The sequence below is a fragment of the Lagenorhynchus albirostris genome, chromosome 21 (assembly GCF_949774975.1).
Source record: "Lagenorhynchus albirostris chromosome 21, mLagAlb1.1, whole genome shotgun sequence".
In the NCBI taxonomy this organism is placed as follows: Eukaryota; Metazoa; Chordata; class Mammalia; order Artiodactyla; family Delphinidae; genus Lagenorhynchus; species Lagenorhynchus albirostris.
In genome coordinates, this window is record NC_083115.1 from 21,386,952 (window position 1) to 21,405,506 (window position 18,555).

General features: G+C 38.1%; 1 protein-coding gene across 8 annotated transcripts in view; it reads left to right on the plus strand.

Moving 5' to 3' along the window:
- Positions 1 to 18,555, plus strand: part of SORBS2 (sorbin and SH3 domain containing 2) — a 172,442-nt gene that overhangs the window by 92,674 nt on the left and 61,213 nt on the right. For 5 of the 8 annotated variants that reach the window (XM_060136725.1, XM_060136728.1, XM_060136729.1 and 2 more), the window contains 3 exons: positions 9,021 to 9,159; positions 12,792 to 12,964; positions 18,069 to 18,135. In XM_060136725.1, coding sequence (XP_059992708.1) covers positions 9,021 to 9,159; positions 12,792 to 12,964; positions 18,069 to 18,135 — 379 coding nt within the window. Of the gene's footprint in view, positions 1 to 9,020; positions 9,160 to 12,791; positions 12,965 to 13,651; positions 13,760 to 18,068; positions 18,136 to 18,555 lie in introns of those variants that run through there. The other 3 variants (XM_060136726.1, XM_060136730.1, XM_060136727.1) reach the window with 1 other exon arrangement.

An 18,555-nucleotide genomic window follows, 5' to 3' on the forward strand; every position in this document is an offset into this window, starting at 1 on the left:
TGCTCTATTATAAAGAATTATCCTCCCAAGAAATTAGCAGTCCCAAGAAACAAAAATGCTCTACACTGAGAGGTGAAAAGGAAACATTAGTGTTCTGGAAGTTTCATTTACATACTTTTGCTGTTTTCATTAAAGTCTGACCATTAGTGTAAGAAGAAAACTGCAGCCTACCATTAGGAATTTTAATTCTCTCTGTATCTGATAATACAACATATTGTTTTATAAGCTGCATATGTTTTAATTTACCTCCTACAAATTTATATATAGAGAGAACACAAAATGAGGTATGTTACCCTCTGTCACTGTGTGAACAGACATCCTGTTGCTAAAAATGTCACATTGTTCTCAGTGTCAGATAAGTGAATGCCTAAACCAGAAGCTTCGAAAGACAGCAAAATCTACACCCCAGACATTTTCTCTGGCATTTGTTAGTGTTGTGCCCTTTGCTTCAGGAGGATAAACTTGGCCCTTCTACTACGAAATAATGTCATCAAGCATTTGCCAAAGCCTCACTTTCACACTCCTCCTGCATATATGCTGGGGACTCAGAGGGGACTTTGTCTCAGTGTCATGTAGACAAAGGAGAAAACTCATCTCTTTTGCTCCATGGGATCAAGATGTAGAAGTTTTAAGGAAGGCTGAATCATGAATAAATGTCAGCAGTGTGGGATGATAGAAAAGGTGTAGAATACAGAGTATGCTTTCTGGACCAGTCCCATCAACACCAGCTCTAATCACTCATGTGTTCTATTAGGATGGCCAGCCAATATCTCATGACTTCTTTTTTATGGGTTTGTTATGAGATCAATTGATCAGGTCTATGGCAAATCCTCCACCTGACGTACGTGTGTGTGTGTGTGTGTGTGTGTGTGTGTGTGTTTAAATGATTGAACAGTAGAGAATATTTGGGATTCCAGTATGAATTTAGAAATCACCTAGGAGCCCCTCTATAACACCTCCAAATAGAAGAGCAGCCTGCCTCTTCTTGAATACACGTAGGTATGGAGAGCTCAGTTAGTGTAGGAACAGCTAGTCAAGGCTTGGGCAATTCTCAGATCTAAGTATTAGAAAGTATTTCTCTTATTGAGGCACTCTGCCTTCCTGAACTTCTGTACTTCATCAACAGGAAGCAAAAGAGATGAAGTTGTCTCCCTTTTCACATTACTCTTCTCTCTACGCTGCTCTTTGCTTTGGGCAAAGAATTCCTATGCCTTCCAAGCATTTTAATTTTTTAAAAATGGCTCTCATTTATTGAGAGCTATTACAACACACAAAATGCTGAACTAGCAGTTTACATACATTTTTCTCACTTAATTTTCACAGGCTTTAGGAGTTGGGTTTGATTAATGTCTGCATTTTTACACATGAGGAAACTGAGGCCAAGGGAAGGTAGACAACTTGCCACGTCTGTCTGACTCTAGACCCACAGCTCAACCAGGAGGTTCAAGTGCCTTTAGTTTCTGATATAATCTGACACTTGAACCCCATGTTCTGGCAATGTTCTTAAGATGTGACACCTTCTTGGAGTCAAAATCATATTCTGATCTGAGTAGCACAGTGGAAATATTCACTCCCCTGATCCAGACCACACACTCCATCAATGTGCCCAAATCTGTGTGACCATCTTAGATCACTTGTCACCCAGATTGTGGGTAGGGACTATAGGCTAAGACGTCTGGGAAAAAGGGTTTTTATTCTGAGGCTACCGGGCAGTTTTGTATCATGAAATGCAGGCAGTAAAGCCAGGTCTTAGGGGGCCTGGGGAATGACCAGTTAGCTACTCTCTTTGTCCATCTTAGAGGCCACCCAGTTCCTGTCTCGCCTCCCTGCAAGTCGGCCACATTCTCTTAGCTTCTGCCCTCTCATCTCTCCAAGTTGCCTGTGGATTTCCATGACATTCCCGGGCTCTGATTATGTGTGAACTTGCATCTGGGACTATGGGGTACACGATTACCTGACTGGGGCATTCAGTATCATTTAATTCAAATTCCCTGGAAAGAGGCAGTGCCTCGTTGGCCCAGTTTAGTTCAGTTATTCCCCCTCCTAAACAATAAAATGGGCTTGCCTGGTACAAACATGGCAGCCAGGGGCTTCCTCCTCTTTCCCTCAGGAGGGCTGTGAGAGAGGGGGGTGATTATCACAGAAGGAGATGGGGTGGTATGTAAAAGCGAACTTGTTTTTTCAGAGAAAGTCTTAAATTGTTTCTTTTAAAGTTACCATGGAAATTGTAAATCTTAACAGTGATATGGATAATTATAAAATAAAACCCATTTTAAGTAGCCCATCACAAGGCTTCAGCGATTTTCATTATTTTGTCACTTGTTTTCAACTGTCAACCTCAATTATCCTGGTAGTAGTTTAAATCCAATATAAGGTACGGTATCCTTAGGTCTGTAGAAACTTTAGTACCTCTATCTAATGCGTGAAGAGAAAAAAATAATGAAAATACCATTATGACACCTAATAAGATACAAATAATTTCTTAATATAAAGATTGATTTTTGTATAACTCTCTCCTAGGTATTCTTTTCAAGTAAATTACTATCAGCTCTATTGAAAAGTAGAGAACAAAACCTGTCACATCCTTTCACTTGATATTTAAGACATATTTCATACGTTTCTTGAGAAATGAGGCCTAGAAGTTCAACCACTAAAGACATTCAAGAGGGAAGTGTTAAGATCCCAGACTACAGTGCCATGTCAAGCCAATTAGAGTCTGAGACAGAAAGAAAAATATTTCCCCCATATACGTATGTTTTTATGTATGTATGTCATTTTTTTCTAGGACATTTCAGCAGTTTAAAAAATACTGAAAAGTTGAGAACTAAGTGTATCAAAACTGAACATTATTTTAAGTTTAAATATTGTATTTTGACCAAAACAGTATTACAATTTTAACTTCATCTTAAATTAGTTAAAAATTGTTTAAGATCATCGTTGGCCAAGGGAAATTTGTCAGGCATGGTTATTGTCTCAACTGAAAATGAGATTGGGAAAAAACAAATTTTGAAAATATTATTATTTTATTATAATATTATTGCTTCCATTAAAAATCCAGGATACAAGTTTTTCCTTTTTCCTCAGTCTTTAATATGACCTGGCATGGCACTGTTCATTATTTAAATTTTGGATATTTTGTTCAGTTCGGATTTTTTTTGTATTGACTTTGATTTTTTTTTCATAAGATTGCATTAAAATAGTGTTTATCTCTGACTGAGTTTTTGTCACTCCGTTAAATTCTGCACTCAAGATAAGTGCCTTGCTCACCTCACCCTCAGCCTGGCCCTGCCAGACTCTGCTCCCTTTCTCTGTACCCCAAGCTCCACTCCAAGCCCATATCCAACTATTCCCCTTCCACCTCCAGATTCTACATTTACTGAGCCAAAAAACATACGGCTTAAGGGTTTATAACTATAGATATTCTTTGTTTGGTTGCCACTGAGTTAATTTTTAATTTGTCTGGCTTGGGGCAACATGCCCTTTGCCTTCTACCAGTTTCCATCATTCCCTCTTTTTTATTTTCTAACATCTTTATTGCTTTACAATGGTGTGTTAGTTTCTGCTGTATAACAAAGTGAATTAGCTATACATATACATATATCCCCATATCCCCTCCCTCTTGGGTCTCCCTCCCACCCTCCCTATCCCACCCCCCTAGGTGGTCACAAAGCACCGAGCTGATCTCCCTGTGCTATGCGGCCGCTTCCCACTAGCTATCTGTTTTACATTTGGTAGTGTATATATGTCCATGCCACTCTCTCACGTCGTCCCAGCTTACCCTTCCCCCTCCCTGTATCGGGACAGCAATAAAGATGCAGACGTAGAGATTGGACCATCATTCCCTCTTATCTAACCCCTAGCCTGATTTGCACGTTCTGGATACATTCCTGGCCCAGGGTCAGCACCTGAGTTTGCAATGCCCACATATGAGTATAAAAGTATCACATTTAAAATGTGTGTCTTTAAACAACAACAACAAAACCTCACTAGATAAGAATAGAATAGAAAAATCTGTCTTTTTATCCAGGGTTGGAGTTTCTTAACCTGTTAGATTAAAGATGTGCTTTCAAGTATCCATGAACCCCTAAAGTTGATGCAAATTTCATGCATACATGAATTTGTGCATTTTTCCTAAGAGAAGGATCAATAGCTCTCAGATTTTTAAAGTATCTGTGGCCAAGAGACCTTTTTATATAATGGATTTTTTAAAACTCTCCAATTAAAATTCTGAGGACAAAAATTAATTATAACTTTTTATGAGATCAACAGCCTGCATGACATCAAGTGTTAGGAAGATGATGGCTGGCCAAGAATCACTTAAATCTTTACTAGGCAAGATTTTTAAGTTTATACAGTTTTCTTTAATACATTCCCCATCCTTGTATTAATATCCTATAATACTTTGGCTATCTATGCTACAACTGGCCCCATACTGAACACTCAAAAAACCTTTATTTTGGAGGTGGGGGTGAGGAGTAAGAAACAACATTTGCTTCAGAGTTTTATTCACTCCTGTTGAATGAATTCACTTATCATCATATTTGCCCTGTGTGGTCAGCTATCATGAAGGTGAAAATGGACAGCTATGACATCTTTAATGGGCCATCCGCTCTCTTCCTTTAACAGACCACTCCTCCGCCATGTTTAGCCTTGGAGGTATTAAACCTTTTCTTTCTCCTTCAGTTTCTTTCTCCTTTACCTAAGATTTTAAGCCAACAGTAGTTCTAACCAGGTAGGGTATACTCTAACATCATCAGTGGCTGTTTTTTTGTTTTTTTTTTTTCATTTTCACACAAAGGTACCACTATTTGCACTGCTAGGATATTTTAAAGTTCAATTCCTTTAGTATTTTATAGTGAAGTTAAAATAGAGATTCAATGAGTGGAAAGGAAACAAAATTCCCTCTCCATTTAGTTGTTTTTAATTTGATCAGTCTCTAGATCTGAAAGTCAGAAAAACATGAGGCAAACTGATTTATATTTGGGGGACATTGTCCAACAAGGAGGCAGTAGGGAGAAATCTGGTGAAGGGAAAACTAATTCTGCCAACCAATGAATGACTTGATATTAATTTGTTGTCACAAGTGCAAAAACCAAAACTTTGGAGAAAAAAAAAATTCCATTATGCCAACACTCTTAAGCCCTCACCCCAAACTAAAGCTGTGTGAAAACTGGTCTTATTTCCAAAAAACATTTACTGGATTCCTTTTCTGCATGTTTTCATGCTTTTCCTCTACTGTGTGGTTGGCACCTAATTCTTCTGAATATATTTCCTTAGAGTGCTTGCAAATAAAACCGATGCTTTGCCTTCTCTGCCACTTTGCAAAAAGAGGTGTTTTTATTAATTGGATCATTTATATCTCTTCTCATTATTTTTTCCTCAAACCCAGCTCGGAAACCAGAACTTAACCGCCAATGTGCTGGAGGTAAATGCTTCACAAACACACAGACAAACCCCACCAGAAGCCTCTTCTTCACGCCCTCCTTCTGTGGTAACTTTTAACCCAACCACTTTTTCACCAGATGGTGGCTCCAGCCCGGCATCACTTACCCTGCTACCACCTGCTGATTTGGGGCCTTCACACCTGCAAAGACCCCCGACGTTTTTGCATTGTTTTTATAAACCCCTTCTTCTTGCTCCTGCCTGCCTTATCCACAGCAACGCCACAGGCTCTCTCACTACAGACCTCCCAGGGCGAGCACCCCTCCTGCTCCTCCAGGGAGTACTCCTCAGACACCCCACATGAGCTGCAGATAGCTGACTCTGACAAACTGACTGTTCTGAAACACCTTCCCCAGCCTTGGGTCAGCAGTCTGCCATGACAGATGGCATCACTTTAACCATCCCTGCTATCATGCATGTAATTATTCTTCTTTCCTATGCTCCATCATTTTTTAAACAGATCTCCAAAGACCGAAAGGACCAATTTCTTGTCTGCCATCTGATTTTGCAGCCGAGCATTTTGATTTGCATACATGTTGATTCCATCTAAACCGATTCCGTACAGTCTGTTACGGAAATACATTACATTCATCCTCATAAACCTATTTTGGGCTAAAAAGGTCAATTATATTCTCTTCATTCATTTTAGAGTCACTTACGTTTACACTGTGTTGCTCTAGTTAATGAGTTGTACAGTGATTTGCCTTAATAAGAAGTTTTCTCAGAAATTTAGATAGGTATACATATGATGATGACTAGTAGAGAAAGTCTAAAATTTTAATCCAATATTAAATCCTGGTAGATAACAGTTTACTTCAGAGATTCATATGAATGTGCCCTGTGTGAACAGTTCACATCTCCTTATTTGTCACATACATGATTACTCACTGTATGATGTTAATTCTTCTTGCTCCCTTTTCATTAACAGCTACATCTTTTGAACCCATCTATCCAACAGGAGTGAAAGATGCAAATAACCTTAATCTACATTGCAGAAACTTAGCCCTATGATTTTGTTGGAATTATTTTCCCAAGACACTCCAGTATAGAAATTTATGAATATTTATTGTTTTATATATCAACAATTTGTCTTCCATTTAGAACAATATATAAATATTTCCCATACATATTTATTTCATCTAAATATATCAACTTGGCAAGCAGTCCCTAATAAATGATTTATAAATGCCTAAAGTGTTTCAAAATTTTATGGCGCAGATTTTCTATTGCATATAAAGTATAGATAATAGCTTCAATTTGAAAGGCACATAACTTCAGGCAAAATAAAAGGAATTTTTTTCTAAAATTGATTTCATAATGAAGTTCTAAATATGCATTGTCATAGAGAAAATTTTAGCTGTGCTACATAATTTTTATGTTGCATCAAGGTCATAAATCTGTGAATTTCATGCCTGGAGAAATATTATAAACTATATGTTTTTCAAGACATTGCAATTACAGAAGACAAAAGATACTTTTTAGTATCTTTACTAAATACTTAATAATACTTTAGATGGGCTTCAGTATTAATTCAACAGCTGGGTATAAAACTTTCCCCTGAAATGTTGCATTCAGAGACTAGCTACAGAAGGAACCTCCTTTTCCACAGCTAATACCTCCCCTGCCACTAGTACCTGGAGCGCAACAGGCATGAGCCTCTCCATGTTCTACTATGCTTTCAATAGTTCTTTACTTTTAAAACTCTAAGGAATGCCTTTACCCAAAAATACAAAGCAGTGATAGTGTATTAATTTATGTACTAGCCTATTTAATTTACTGTTTCTAAGACTCTTCAGGAGCCTGAGAGGCATACATATAGCTTTGTGGAGCCAACTGTAACTGAACTTAGTTTCAAGTAACAGTTTAAATTGCACGTACCTTCTCCATGAGATGGTTTTCCTAATAATTATTTCACTATAATAATAAAGTATTTTCTAAAATTCTAATAGTATTATTTCATTAGTAAAATCCTAATTGATTTAACATGATGAAAGGCTAAATCTATCTGCAGCTTTTATTTTGTTTAACCCATAACCAATGTTATTGAAACCATCAAAATAGGAGGCAGGGCAACTTTCCTAAGTTTAGTTACATAGTAACATGATAGTTTTTACTAAGGAGAATTCTCCTGCCTTTAACATTAATTATAACAATAATATTTAAATTATATTTACAAAGATCAACCAAACTGGATTTGGGCAAGGAGGCAAAAATAGTCTCGAATAATTCATCGAAGATATATAAGCACTCTGAAGCATTTGGGTAGAACAGTGCATCATACTTAGCTGAATGGCCAGTGCTCTAGGGTAGATGACCCTCAAGATGGGGTTGCTAACAATGATTTCTGTAACAGCTCAGAGCAGTAGTTCATCATTAAGCACAATCATTGTAATGATATGCTTACTGACTTTAGGACAGGTGTGGTATGGCTATAAAGTAATGAAACTAGATTAATTCTACATTATTTGAAAACATCTGCTTTAAAGTGAAAAATCATGGAAATGTGCAATTAATTGACTACCTATGTTTCAGGCCTATACGACAGAAGTTTAATTTGTTTTAAAATAAGCAGATAAAGGTCACAAATTATGGTTCTTTATCTATGCGCATATGTGTGTTTGTGTGTATTCAGCCGTAAGGTGTTTGAACTAAACGCTCTCACTAATGTTTTATCTTATTTGCATGCATTATACAATCTCCACAATGCTCAGTGCTATGTTGTGGACAGACAGGCATGCTTAATAGTGAGCTCCACCTCTCTAACTGAGCTGATTCAATTCAATGAGAATATGTATCTATTGAATACCTACTATCCTATTAGCACCAGGTTGCATGTTATACAGAAAAATAGGTTTAAAAAGCATATATATAACCGTCTTCAACAAGAATCTTGAAATACCACTGGGGATATGAAAATACTCAAATATAAAGCAATCAAAACAATAAATTATTAAGGAACCAAAAAGAGGCCTATAACATGCTAAATGAAACATGAGTAGGAAGAAGCCGGCGGGTTAACACCACTTTCTGATGCTTCACCAGGTATTTGATTCTTCCAGAATAGATTGCTTCATGACATATATAAATCCAAACAATTGTCCTCCTTATGTTAGTCACCTTGCCCTGGAAACCTTGATTCGCTACAGGATTCCCTGATTAAGTCTGAGAACCGATCACTTTCCTCTTGTCAAAGAATGTTCTTTTAAAATCCTACACCCAGAGCAGTGTGATTTAAGTCACGACATTAGAGCAGATTCACCCTCCACGTTTACTTTATACTGGCTCCTCTGATATCTTTGGACATCACTGTTGGCAGAGCAATGTGCCCACTGGTCAGCTGCTTCCATTCTCCTAATCACCTCCTGTGCCCTCTGACATATAAACAGAGTGATTTTCAGAGTAAAGAAGATAGTGAAGACACTGAAAAAAAAAGTTCCATGCCCTTCTCGACATCAGTTAGTAAATAAATACTGGACAGCTGATTACTGTCATGTGAATGGAAGCAATTATTGTCATCTAAAGGAGTGATGTTTACAGGGGTCCGTGTGCTTTAACAGATGTCTTTGCACTTTTCTCAGAGCCAGATAACACTGAATGGAAACTCTGGAGGCACTGTGAGTCCGCTGAGTTACTATCAAAGGCCATTTTCCCCTTCTGCCTACTCGCTACCAGGCTCACTCAATTCAAGCATTATCATGCAGCATGGCCGGTCACTTGGTAAGTCATCGGATAGTCATGATTTTCATGACGATTTCAATATAACAGGTACAAACCAAACGAGAAAAATATAAAGCATCCAAGTAATTTTTGGAAAAGGAAGCAGAAACATTCAATACTCCACTCTTTAATGAGCCTCTCCTAGGGGAGGAATTAAAGGCAGAGGATTTAACACTGGAGAAAATGGGGACCCGGCTATTCCAAGACGATGACTGCATCTATATCTGAGTCTGGAGAAGGCTATTAGATATTTGGGGTGATGGGGCAGAAAGAAAAAGATGGCCAGTTGGGGAGAGGAGTGTGCCTATATACCAGGAGAACATTCATGTAGTGAATTTCCATGGGTGGCAAATACCATCCATGTTCGAGACAGCCCTTTCTTTTGTGGAAAAGCTTTCATTGTAGAAAATTCTTTTAATATATATAAAGAAGAACTATTTAACAGTTAAAACAGTTTAACAAGGGGATAGGCTGCCTCCCAAAGTAGTAAACTACTATTCAAACTGAGACCAGAAGACCACCAGTCAGGGATGTGAGTTCCTTTAAATAACGATGCAGAATTTTATAGAAAGATAGTTCTTAATCCTTTGGGAATTAAGAACTAAATGAAAGACAGAGCTCTCCTCCCCCCCAGAAAAATGAACATTAGAACATTCGTATAAATTTTTAAACATATGATTTCATGGCGCTTATGAACTCTTTAAAGCTTCCTGGAAAAGAAGCTGTGCTATATAATGTTAGAAATATTTTTATGCAGCAAAATATATTAGGACAATTTAGAAAATAATGTAATAAATATTTCTTAGTTTTTAAAAATGCAAAAAAACCCAACCAAACAAACATTGAAAAACAGACCAAATCGAACGATCATCTGAATTCAAGCGGAGAAACGTTCCATGTTGAGCAACTAGAAGGATTGCAGGGCAGCAAGAAACAGTGAAGACGGCGCAGGACCACGTGACCAGAACATACCTCTCAGAAAAGCAGGAGACCGATCCTCTGGCCACCACCAACCAGCAGAGAGAAAGAAACTAGAACACAGGGCTTTAACTCCCATGTCCTCATTGACAGCAGACAGCGCCTTCTCTTCCCCGACACTGTGTATGGAAAGAAGATGAGGCTATTAGTTTACCCAGGAACACCCAGCCTATGGATTGTGGAATTCAACTTCTATGGCCAACAAAACCTCTCTAACTATAAGACTTACATGTAGCCATTTGACTCAAAGAATGTCTAAATATACTCGCACCTTCTCTAAGGCTGCTCCTGGGATCATCTGTGAATCTTATAATGATGTCCCTTTACAGTATAAGAGAGTAGAACGTCTTTGTGCCAAAATACTGCCCTTATATAATCAGTCCCTGGTGTAGTATTATAACAGGAGTCCATTATATCTAGATTCTTTATGGAGCTATGCATGATTACACATCTATAGTAAAACTCTACAAATTATCCTAGCCATAATATTTTTCCAAATAATTATTAGCAAAGTTGGACTCTGTCCCCTTTGCCTGTCTTAATGAACACAGTTTTGTCCCTCCCACCCCAACAAACAAAATATATAAATACTTAAGTATGGACAGGCTTTTATATTAGAACATATCAATGGGTGGATTTTACATATAAACTATACTACAGAGAAAGAAATTCTGTAGATAAATACTGAACAAATTCCAGTTGGCCAGTGCTGAGATAGGTCCTGAGGAACATATACAAATCTATTCTGCCCTAGAGGAACTTTATAAAGTTGAGGACAAAGCTGCAAAACTGAGAGTTAGTGGACCATATAAGAGCATAATAAAATAAAACGCTAACTTGTAAGCTGTAAGTTCATAGAATCTTATGACCCACATATGAAGAGAGTTAACACTGTTTGTTTAGGCTAGGGCTTACAAATACTCAGTGCTTAAAAAGTGTTTGATAGAAATACTAGCATCACGGTTGCCCACTCAAATCCTTTCTGTAATTAAATGGAAAATCAGAGTCAAATATCACTGCGTCTTAATTCAGAGTTGCTTGGAAGAGATACTATGTTTACATACAATGGCATGTAAAGCAGTTGTATTCCTAGCCTTATTCATTCTTCATCAGAAATGGACTGAAAATGCTTTTCTGTTGCAAACTAAAACACAGTCATAGTAACAGCAGTTACAAATATTATAACGGATATTAGTCTACAAAGGTCTTATCTCTACTTATCCTTATAATGATGAGTTAAATTTTTTAAAAATCTTATGAAATTTTGTATAAATTTGCTACAAAAACACAGTCATATCTTTTCAGATGTCTATATCTATATTTATATCTATACCTATACGTAATCAATGACTGCTGCCCTGACATAAGGACTTTTCCATATGCACATAAAAAGAGACCTGACTAACAGGTCTGACAAACCAAGAGTCATACTTGGTCAGCAAAATTTTGAACTTTGTTGTAGAAAAACAGGAGGTCATATTATCAATTGTACTAAATACATGATAATGTAGATTTTCATAAATACCTGTAAACTCTAAGTGGAATACAGAGTACACCTATGTCCTCTCTGTTTCTTATGAAAGTATACCAAAAATTAACGAAGATGGCATGAAGAGCATGATACATCTCAGTCACAATGTATGCTTAGGGCAATTTTCACATCCAAGGGGTGAGAAGTCATGGTTTTTGCTACTTTAAAGTAAAAGCGAAGCTACTTTACTTTAGTGGCCGTCATGGAGTCTTAAATAAACGTTAATATTAATAGCTTACGATCATTTCTCTACCCATAAGCCTTCACATCCAAGTATATGTTTGGATGTGAAGATTTCCTTATGTGATTTTTGTTTTCACTTTATTTTTATAAAATCACTGTCATAGACTCAATAGTCATATTTTTCATCCTAAAAGTACACTTTAGTACTTTAAGATAATGGTAGTCAGCAGTTTCACCAAAATAATAGTAATGTAAATGATGAGCTGAAGGAAATTACTAAACTTGTCTCAGCTTCTGCCCCCTCATTTATAAAATGGATCCCTCACCCAAGATTACTAGAAGCATAAAATGAAGTAATGCGGGCTTCCCTGGTGGCACAGTGGTTGAGAGTCCGCCTGCCGATGCAGGGGACACGGGTTCGTACCCTGGTCTGGGAGGATCCCACATGCCGCGGAGCGGCTGGGCCCGTGAGCCATGGCCGCTGAGCCTGCGCGTCCGGAGCCTGTGCTCCGCAACGGGAGAGGCCACAACAGTGAGAGGTCCGCGTACAGCAAAAAAAAAAAAAAAAAGAAGTAATGCATGTACAATGCTTTCTTAACACAGTGGCTGCCACGGGGCCGCATGGTCTTTCAACAAATATTATTCTTCTCCTTCCCCTCAACACTGAATGATGATGATCTTGTTGTTAGAGGTCTATTCAATATATACCTACATGTTAACAATGAGTGGCTCAAATTTAAGGTCAATGAGTTAAAAGATATAGTGATGGAAATACACTTTATATTTATTTATAAATATAATATAGTATTATATATTTACATATACCTATGTAATTATACGTAATTACATGTAATTAAATATATTATATTACGGTAGGCCTGAGGCTCCATTAATTTGATTCCTCGTGCATCAAGTATATTTCACCAAATTTTCTCCACAGATTCCTCAGAGGCATACCCCCAGCATGCACAGTCTCTGGACGGCAGCATGGGCAGCTCAATACCACTGTACAGATCCTCAGAGGAGGAGAAGAGAGTGACAGTCATCAAAGCGCCGCACTACCCGGGGATCGGGCCGGTGGATGAATCCGGAATCCCCACGGCAATTAGAACGGTAGGAAATGCCAGCGCGCCTTGCTCCGGGGCTGTGCACAGGCTCCACAAAGGATGGATTGTCAATGGCTTTGTGCATTCCTATGCTCTTATATAATGAGGATTGCCCTCCGTGCCATCTGAGTTCTCATGAATATTATGCTGTGTGTGGCAGAGAAAGGGAACTGTCGATTGAAGATAATGACCCAATCTGTTTTTCCATTTCAATTAAAAATCACGAAAAAAAATCACGAAAATTGTGATTCTGTTAAACGATAAAAGTAGGCTTTGTCTGGTTTTACCTTTTCCATGGAGTGTTGGGGCAACAGAAAGAGAAAAGAGAAGGAAGAAGAAAATGTGAATTCTTTGGCTGCACTGAATTCCCATGTGCATTGCGAATAAACCGGTGATTTGTTCCTTGAGATGGATGTGTTACCACCAGGAGACTGGGAGCCGTGAATTGGGTGTTGGGCAGCGAGATGATTGGAGGGAAGGGAGTTCATGTCGTGGAAAGGAAAAACTGTCTGAGGAAAATACACATCACGTTTTAGTGTCCCTCGTCAGCTGTGCCTGCTGAGAGCTCTCCGGGGCGATAAGTGAAAGTGTTTGGGTTTTTTTTTTTTTTAAGTCTTTAAACTCTGCCAGAACATTGCTCGGTGTTTCAGGGCAGCCCCTTCTGGCAAAGTTCAGCAGCAGCAGAGGCTGAGCTTGGGCAGGCAGCTGCTTGCTGATCCAGTCCACTTGGAGAGGAGGTCTGTGCTGGCCTGCGCGAAGGAATACTGGGGGCGCCAGGATGAGAGCGGCAGCACCTCTGCAGGTGAAACTGGGGGTGGTGAGAGAAGGGAGCGCCGACTGCATACACTCGGTCTGCAACACCCACGTATGCGGCTGGGCTGGTGCCGAGAGCTACTGGCCTGGAAGGCAAACCTGGGGGGCCAAAGACAAGGGTGGAGAGAGGAAAAGAACCGGCAAGAGATCAGAAAAAGAGATCAGGGACGATTAGAATCGCTCAGAAAGAACGAAAGACAAAGACTGAGGGTCTCTTGTCTCCTTGGATTTGCATTCATCACATGGGGATCCTGTGTTCGGAGAGGAGAGTTGAAACTTGATTATTCCAAGCATCTGTATTAGAATTGGAAGCCAGAAAGAAAATCTGTAGAGCAGTTGCTGGGGCTTTAGACTCATTAGATTCTGGGGATGCTGAATGTGACTAATTATAAAGTCCTAAACATCTCTGTTGGAACCAATGATTGTCCTATTTAAGTGACAGGAAGAGTTCAGGGATTGTGACTAACATTCTTAATCTTATGGTGGCTGCATGTTTCCGGTGGTGGCACTCTGTTGTTTGTTTCTGTTTTAAGATTTCTGACTCAAAATGGTTTAATTTGAATTTCTTTTCCTAATAACGTAGGGATACAGTGTCAGACAGGTATAATGTCACTGGTTTTGTTTAATTGACCCTTGACAAATTAGGAGATCCCTGATTCTGTGTAGTTATAGATTGTCTGATTTTATCTGAGACCTCTAGGTATGTTTTTAAGTCAATATATGATAGACACAAATGGACATGCAAAACTGGAACTGTCTTTATCCGTAAGATATAATTTTCTTAAATAGCAAGACCTTGCTTTTTACGTTTTAAAAGGAAAAAACTGAGATGTTATAGATGGTTAGTGAAAAATCAAGAAATATTAAAAATTTATATATTTTTAATCTACTGCCAAATCAAAAGCATGTTTAGATATGCATAAACAAATGCAGATACTAGACATTCAATGCAAGTTCCCCCTCTATAAAAGAGAAAATAAAAATATAAGCAACTCAGAAGTTCCTTATAAGGAACCAGCATTTTTATGTACAGCTGTGCTCTTATGTAGACTGTTCAAAGTTTGCAGAGAAGGTACAGGTCTGAAGAGTCATTCACATTTCTTATCTGTCAGCCCCACAGAGCACATCCCCAAGTATAGCTGTGTTTATAAATGTGGAGTCTCGCCATGTCTGAGCCACGGCAGGCCAAGAATCTCCAAGGCTGTTTTTCTTTCTCATCCGCATAGAAAGTAATGATTATCAGACTTACATTGCTTCACAGGGGCTTTCTGCTCAGTGTACACACCAAAGGCAGTACTGTCCCAGTGTATCATCTCAGGGTCTCATTTTAGACAACCAGCATAGACCAAGGAAACAGAATTTCAAAAAGTAACATGGAAACTCTAAAAAGCCAAGAATTAACCAAATGTACCTTTGAGCTATCTGAAGAAAGGGAAGCAGCTCCCAGACTGCCCTCTCTCATGCGACCTGGGACGTCTATGTTAGCCTTTTACTGCCATCCTTAAAAACAACAACAACAAAAACCGCTAGGGTTCAGATCCCACGAGACTGTGTAATTAAGGCAAGTAGTTAAGTGAAATGTAAGATTCTTTCCTTCTAGTTCACATATAACACCGTTTGAGTCTTTTCCTAGCTGGAAAGGGGCAAAAATAGAATAGAATAATGTATACTGGTGTACATTTTTATTGCTTGGAAGTATTAAACAGTAATGAAAGGAACCAAGATTTGAATCTAGGTTGAGCTGACATTAATCTCAGCTTTCCACTGCAGCCTACTGTTTATATTATGTCAAAAGCGGGGTGGATAAGGAGCTTCTGCTTTTAAGGAACTTACAGTTTAGCACAGCAAATGTTGCCAACATTTTATTATCACGTTAAAGAAATTTTGAAACAATATCTATATTTTGTGACTTGCTCTAGGACACTAGATTGTTTACTATAGCCAGTATTTTAGTAACTTAGACTAGTAAATACCAAATTTTTATTTCTCTAATTCTAAGCTGATGATCAGAATACAATTCGAGTCCAAAATATTCCCTAGTTAACTTTTAAAATAGTGTCTTGAACACTATACTCACTAACAAGTTATTATGGATAATGATAATTATCACCAAAACTGTAGAAAATATGTGTCTTTTCCCTTTTTGGAAATCTCTGCACGATAAATCAATGTAGAGTTCTGATGTTTTGTAAACTACAGGAGTGTAAAATTTCAGGTTTATTCAGCCAAGTTATAGAAAACAACCAAATAGTGATTTACTAGTAGTTACTGCCCATGCAAAATCATTTTGAAGAACAAATACACAAGTAAACTTCCGGAAATTTGAGTAGACTTCCGTTTACCTAATCTCAATGTTTGCCATAACAACCTACATGGTGGCATTTCTAAAAGGGACTTTAAGTGCTTAGAGGACTTCTTTTAGAAAGGGACATAGAGTTTTAGTATTCCCAATTACCAGTTTCACATTCCTCTTTGCCAAGCAACTTGGGCATTTCCTGGCATCTCTGTGCTCACCATATAAAGCTAGCAGATGGCACAAAAGAGATCCCGCCAGATATGTGCCCTACAGCAAGTGAAGGAAAAACTCCTGTCTGTCAGGATGCATTGCCATATACAGCGATATAACTCACTTATTCAGCTTCCTCGTTGCCATTGGTTGTGTCCAGGTATGGCTGGGAAACATTTTTACACAAAGTTATGTCTTATTTTTTATTGCTAAAGACTGCAAAGGAATTAAAGCTTAATGAAAAACAAATCCATCTTTTATGAAAATAAGTGTCCCTTAAAGATACATGTTCATCTACTTTGTTTAGCCCAGCAAATAACAGCCACCATTTGAGTATAAAGTCCACCAGTGATCCACTCAATATTTCCATTGTAGAAAGAGCCTAGAATGAGTGAAGAAGTGATTCCCAACAAAGTCAATTAGCCCTTGATGTTACTCTGTATTTGTGGTGATTACCAGAATCATACATTCTTAGAGATCAAAATAAGTCTAGATATAGCACAAAACCCTCAATTTCCAGATGGAAAACACGATGACCACACTGGAAAGAAAAATCAGGACATAAAATCTACACCAAAGCTCAGTCTAACAAATACAAGAATATTTTTGTGGCCTTCCTAACAGAATATTTTCTATGAAGAGAACTGCCTCGAAAAATCTGTATATTTAGTCACTATATACAGAATGGTCAAGTTTCCTACCAGAATAACCCTGGAAGAGTTAAAATGAAGACACTCCAAGCAAAATCTTGAATTATGATTATAAAGGCATATGTCCACTTTCACAGGTATACGATTAGGTAGACTTCCATCCAATAACCTGGATTCATTCATTGTTTTATTCTGTAAATATCTGAGGTTTCCTACTGTTATGATTTATTGAGCATTTCTTATATTCTAGGCATTGTTCTAAGTCTTTTTGTATACACTGTCTCTTTCAATTTCCATAACAATTCTACGATGTGGATATAATTATTTCATCTTAGAGAAGAGAAAACTGAGGCCCTAAAAGGTTACCTCACTTGCTCAAATTCTTATTGCTTGGAAGTATTAAACAGTAATGAAAGGAACCAAGATTTGAATCTAGGTTGAGCTGACATTAATCTCAGCTTTCCACTGCAGCCTACTGTTTATATTATGTCAAAAGCGGGGTGGATAAGGAGCTTCTGCTTTTAAGGAACTTACAGTTTAGCACAGCAAATGTTGCCAACATTTTATTATCATGTTAAAGAAATCTTGAGACAATGTCTATATTTTGTGACTTGCTCTAGGACACTAGATTGTTTACTATAGCCAGTATTTTAGTAACTTAGACTAGTAAATGCCAAATTTTTAGTTCTCTAATTCTAAGCCGATGATCAGAATACAATTCGAGTCCAAAATATTCCCTAGTTAATTTTTAAAATAATGTCTTGACCCGTATACTAACAAGTTATTATGGATAATGATAATTATCACCAAAAGGAGCGAAGCAAACAATTATAACACTATAACTTTTATTCAGTTAATTTTATATAAATAAGCTTGCACAAATATCAACTACCTAGGGCTGGGCACAGCTGTGACCTGGAAGAAATAAAACCATAGCGTATAACATTCCAACTCAGCCTCCACTCAGACAAAGGGTAATGTATTTACAAATGGCATGTATCCCTGCATAAATTACTGATATGTCATCATGACATAGTAAAGAGTCAGAACAGAAATTTTCTATTTAAAAAGATATAATATACAAAGAGGAACAATGTTTATTTGGAACCAGTTTTGTAACTGTTGGACATTTTCTTTTACAGACAGTTGACAGGCCAAAGGACTGGTACAAGACCATGTTTAAGCAAATCCACATGGTGCACAAGCCGGGTATGTAGTTCTGTTTTCTGATCAGGTCCTTGTGGGCTGAAGGATGTACACTCTTTCGTGTAGTTTTGGTTCACACAAACTGTCAAGACCCCAGCAAACTTCATGGCCCTTCCTTCTTTTCAACACTCCTCCTTATTCTTAGATCACCCCTCAACACCCAGACACCCGCACTGCTGCTTCAGCCCTGAGCTGCCAGGAAGCCTCTTAGAAGGTGACCCTTCATCCTTCCCTATCCACAGTATAAACTGGCCTGGCATATTATCTGCTTAAAGAGACACATTATTCCTCTGTCCACGTGCATCTGCCCCATATCAAGACAGTGACCGTAGCTGGGTCTCACTGAGTTGACAAGGGATCTTTAAAGCACTTACTAAAGGAAATTCATGATCCAGGACAGGCAGAAAGGAGGAAGAGGGACTG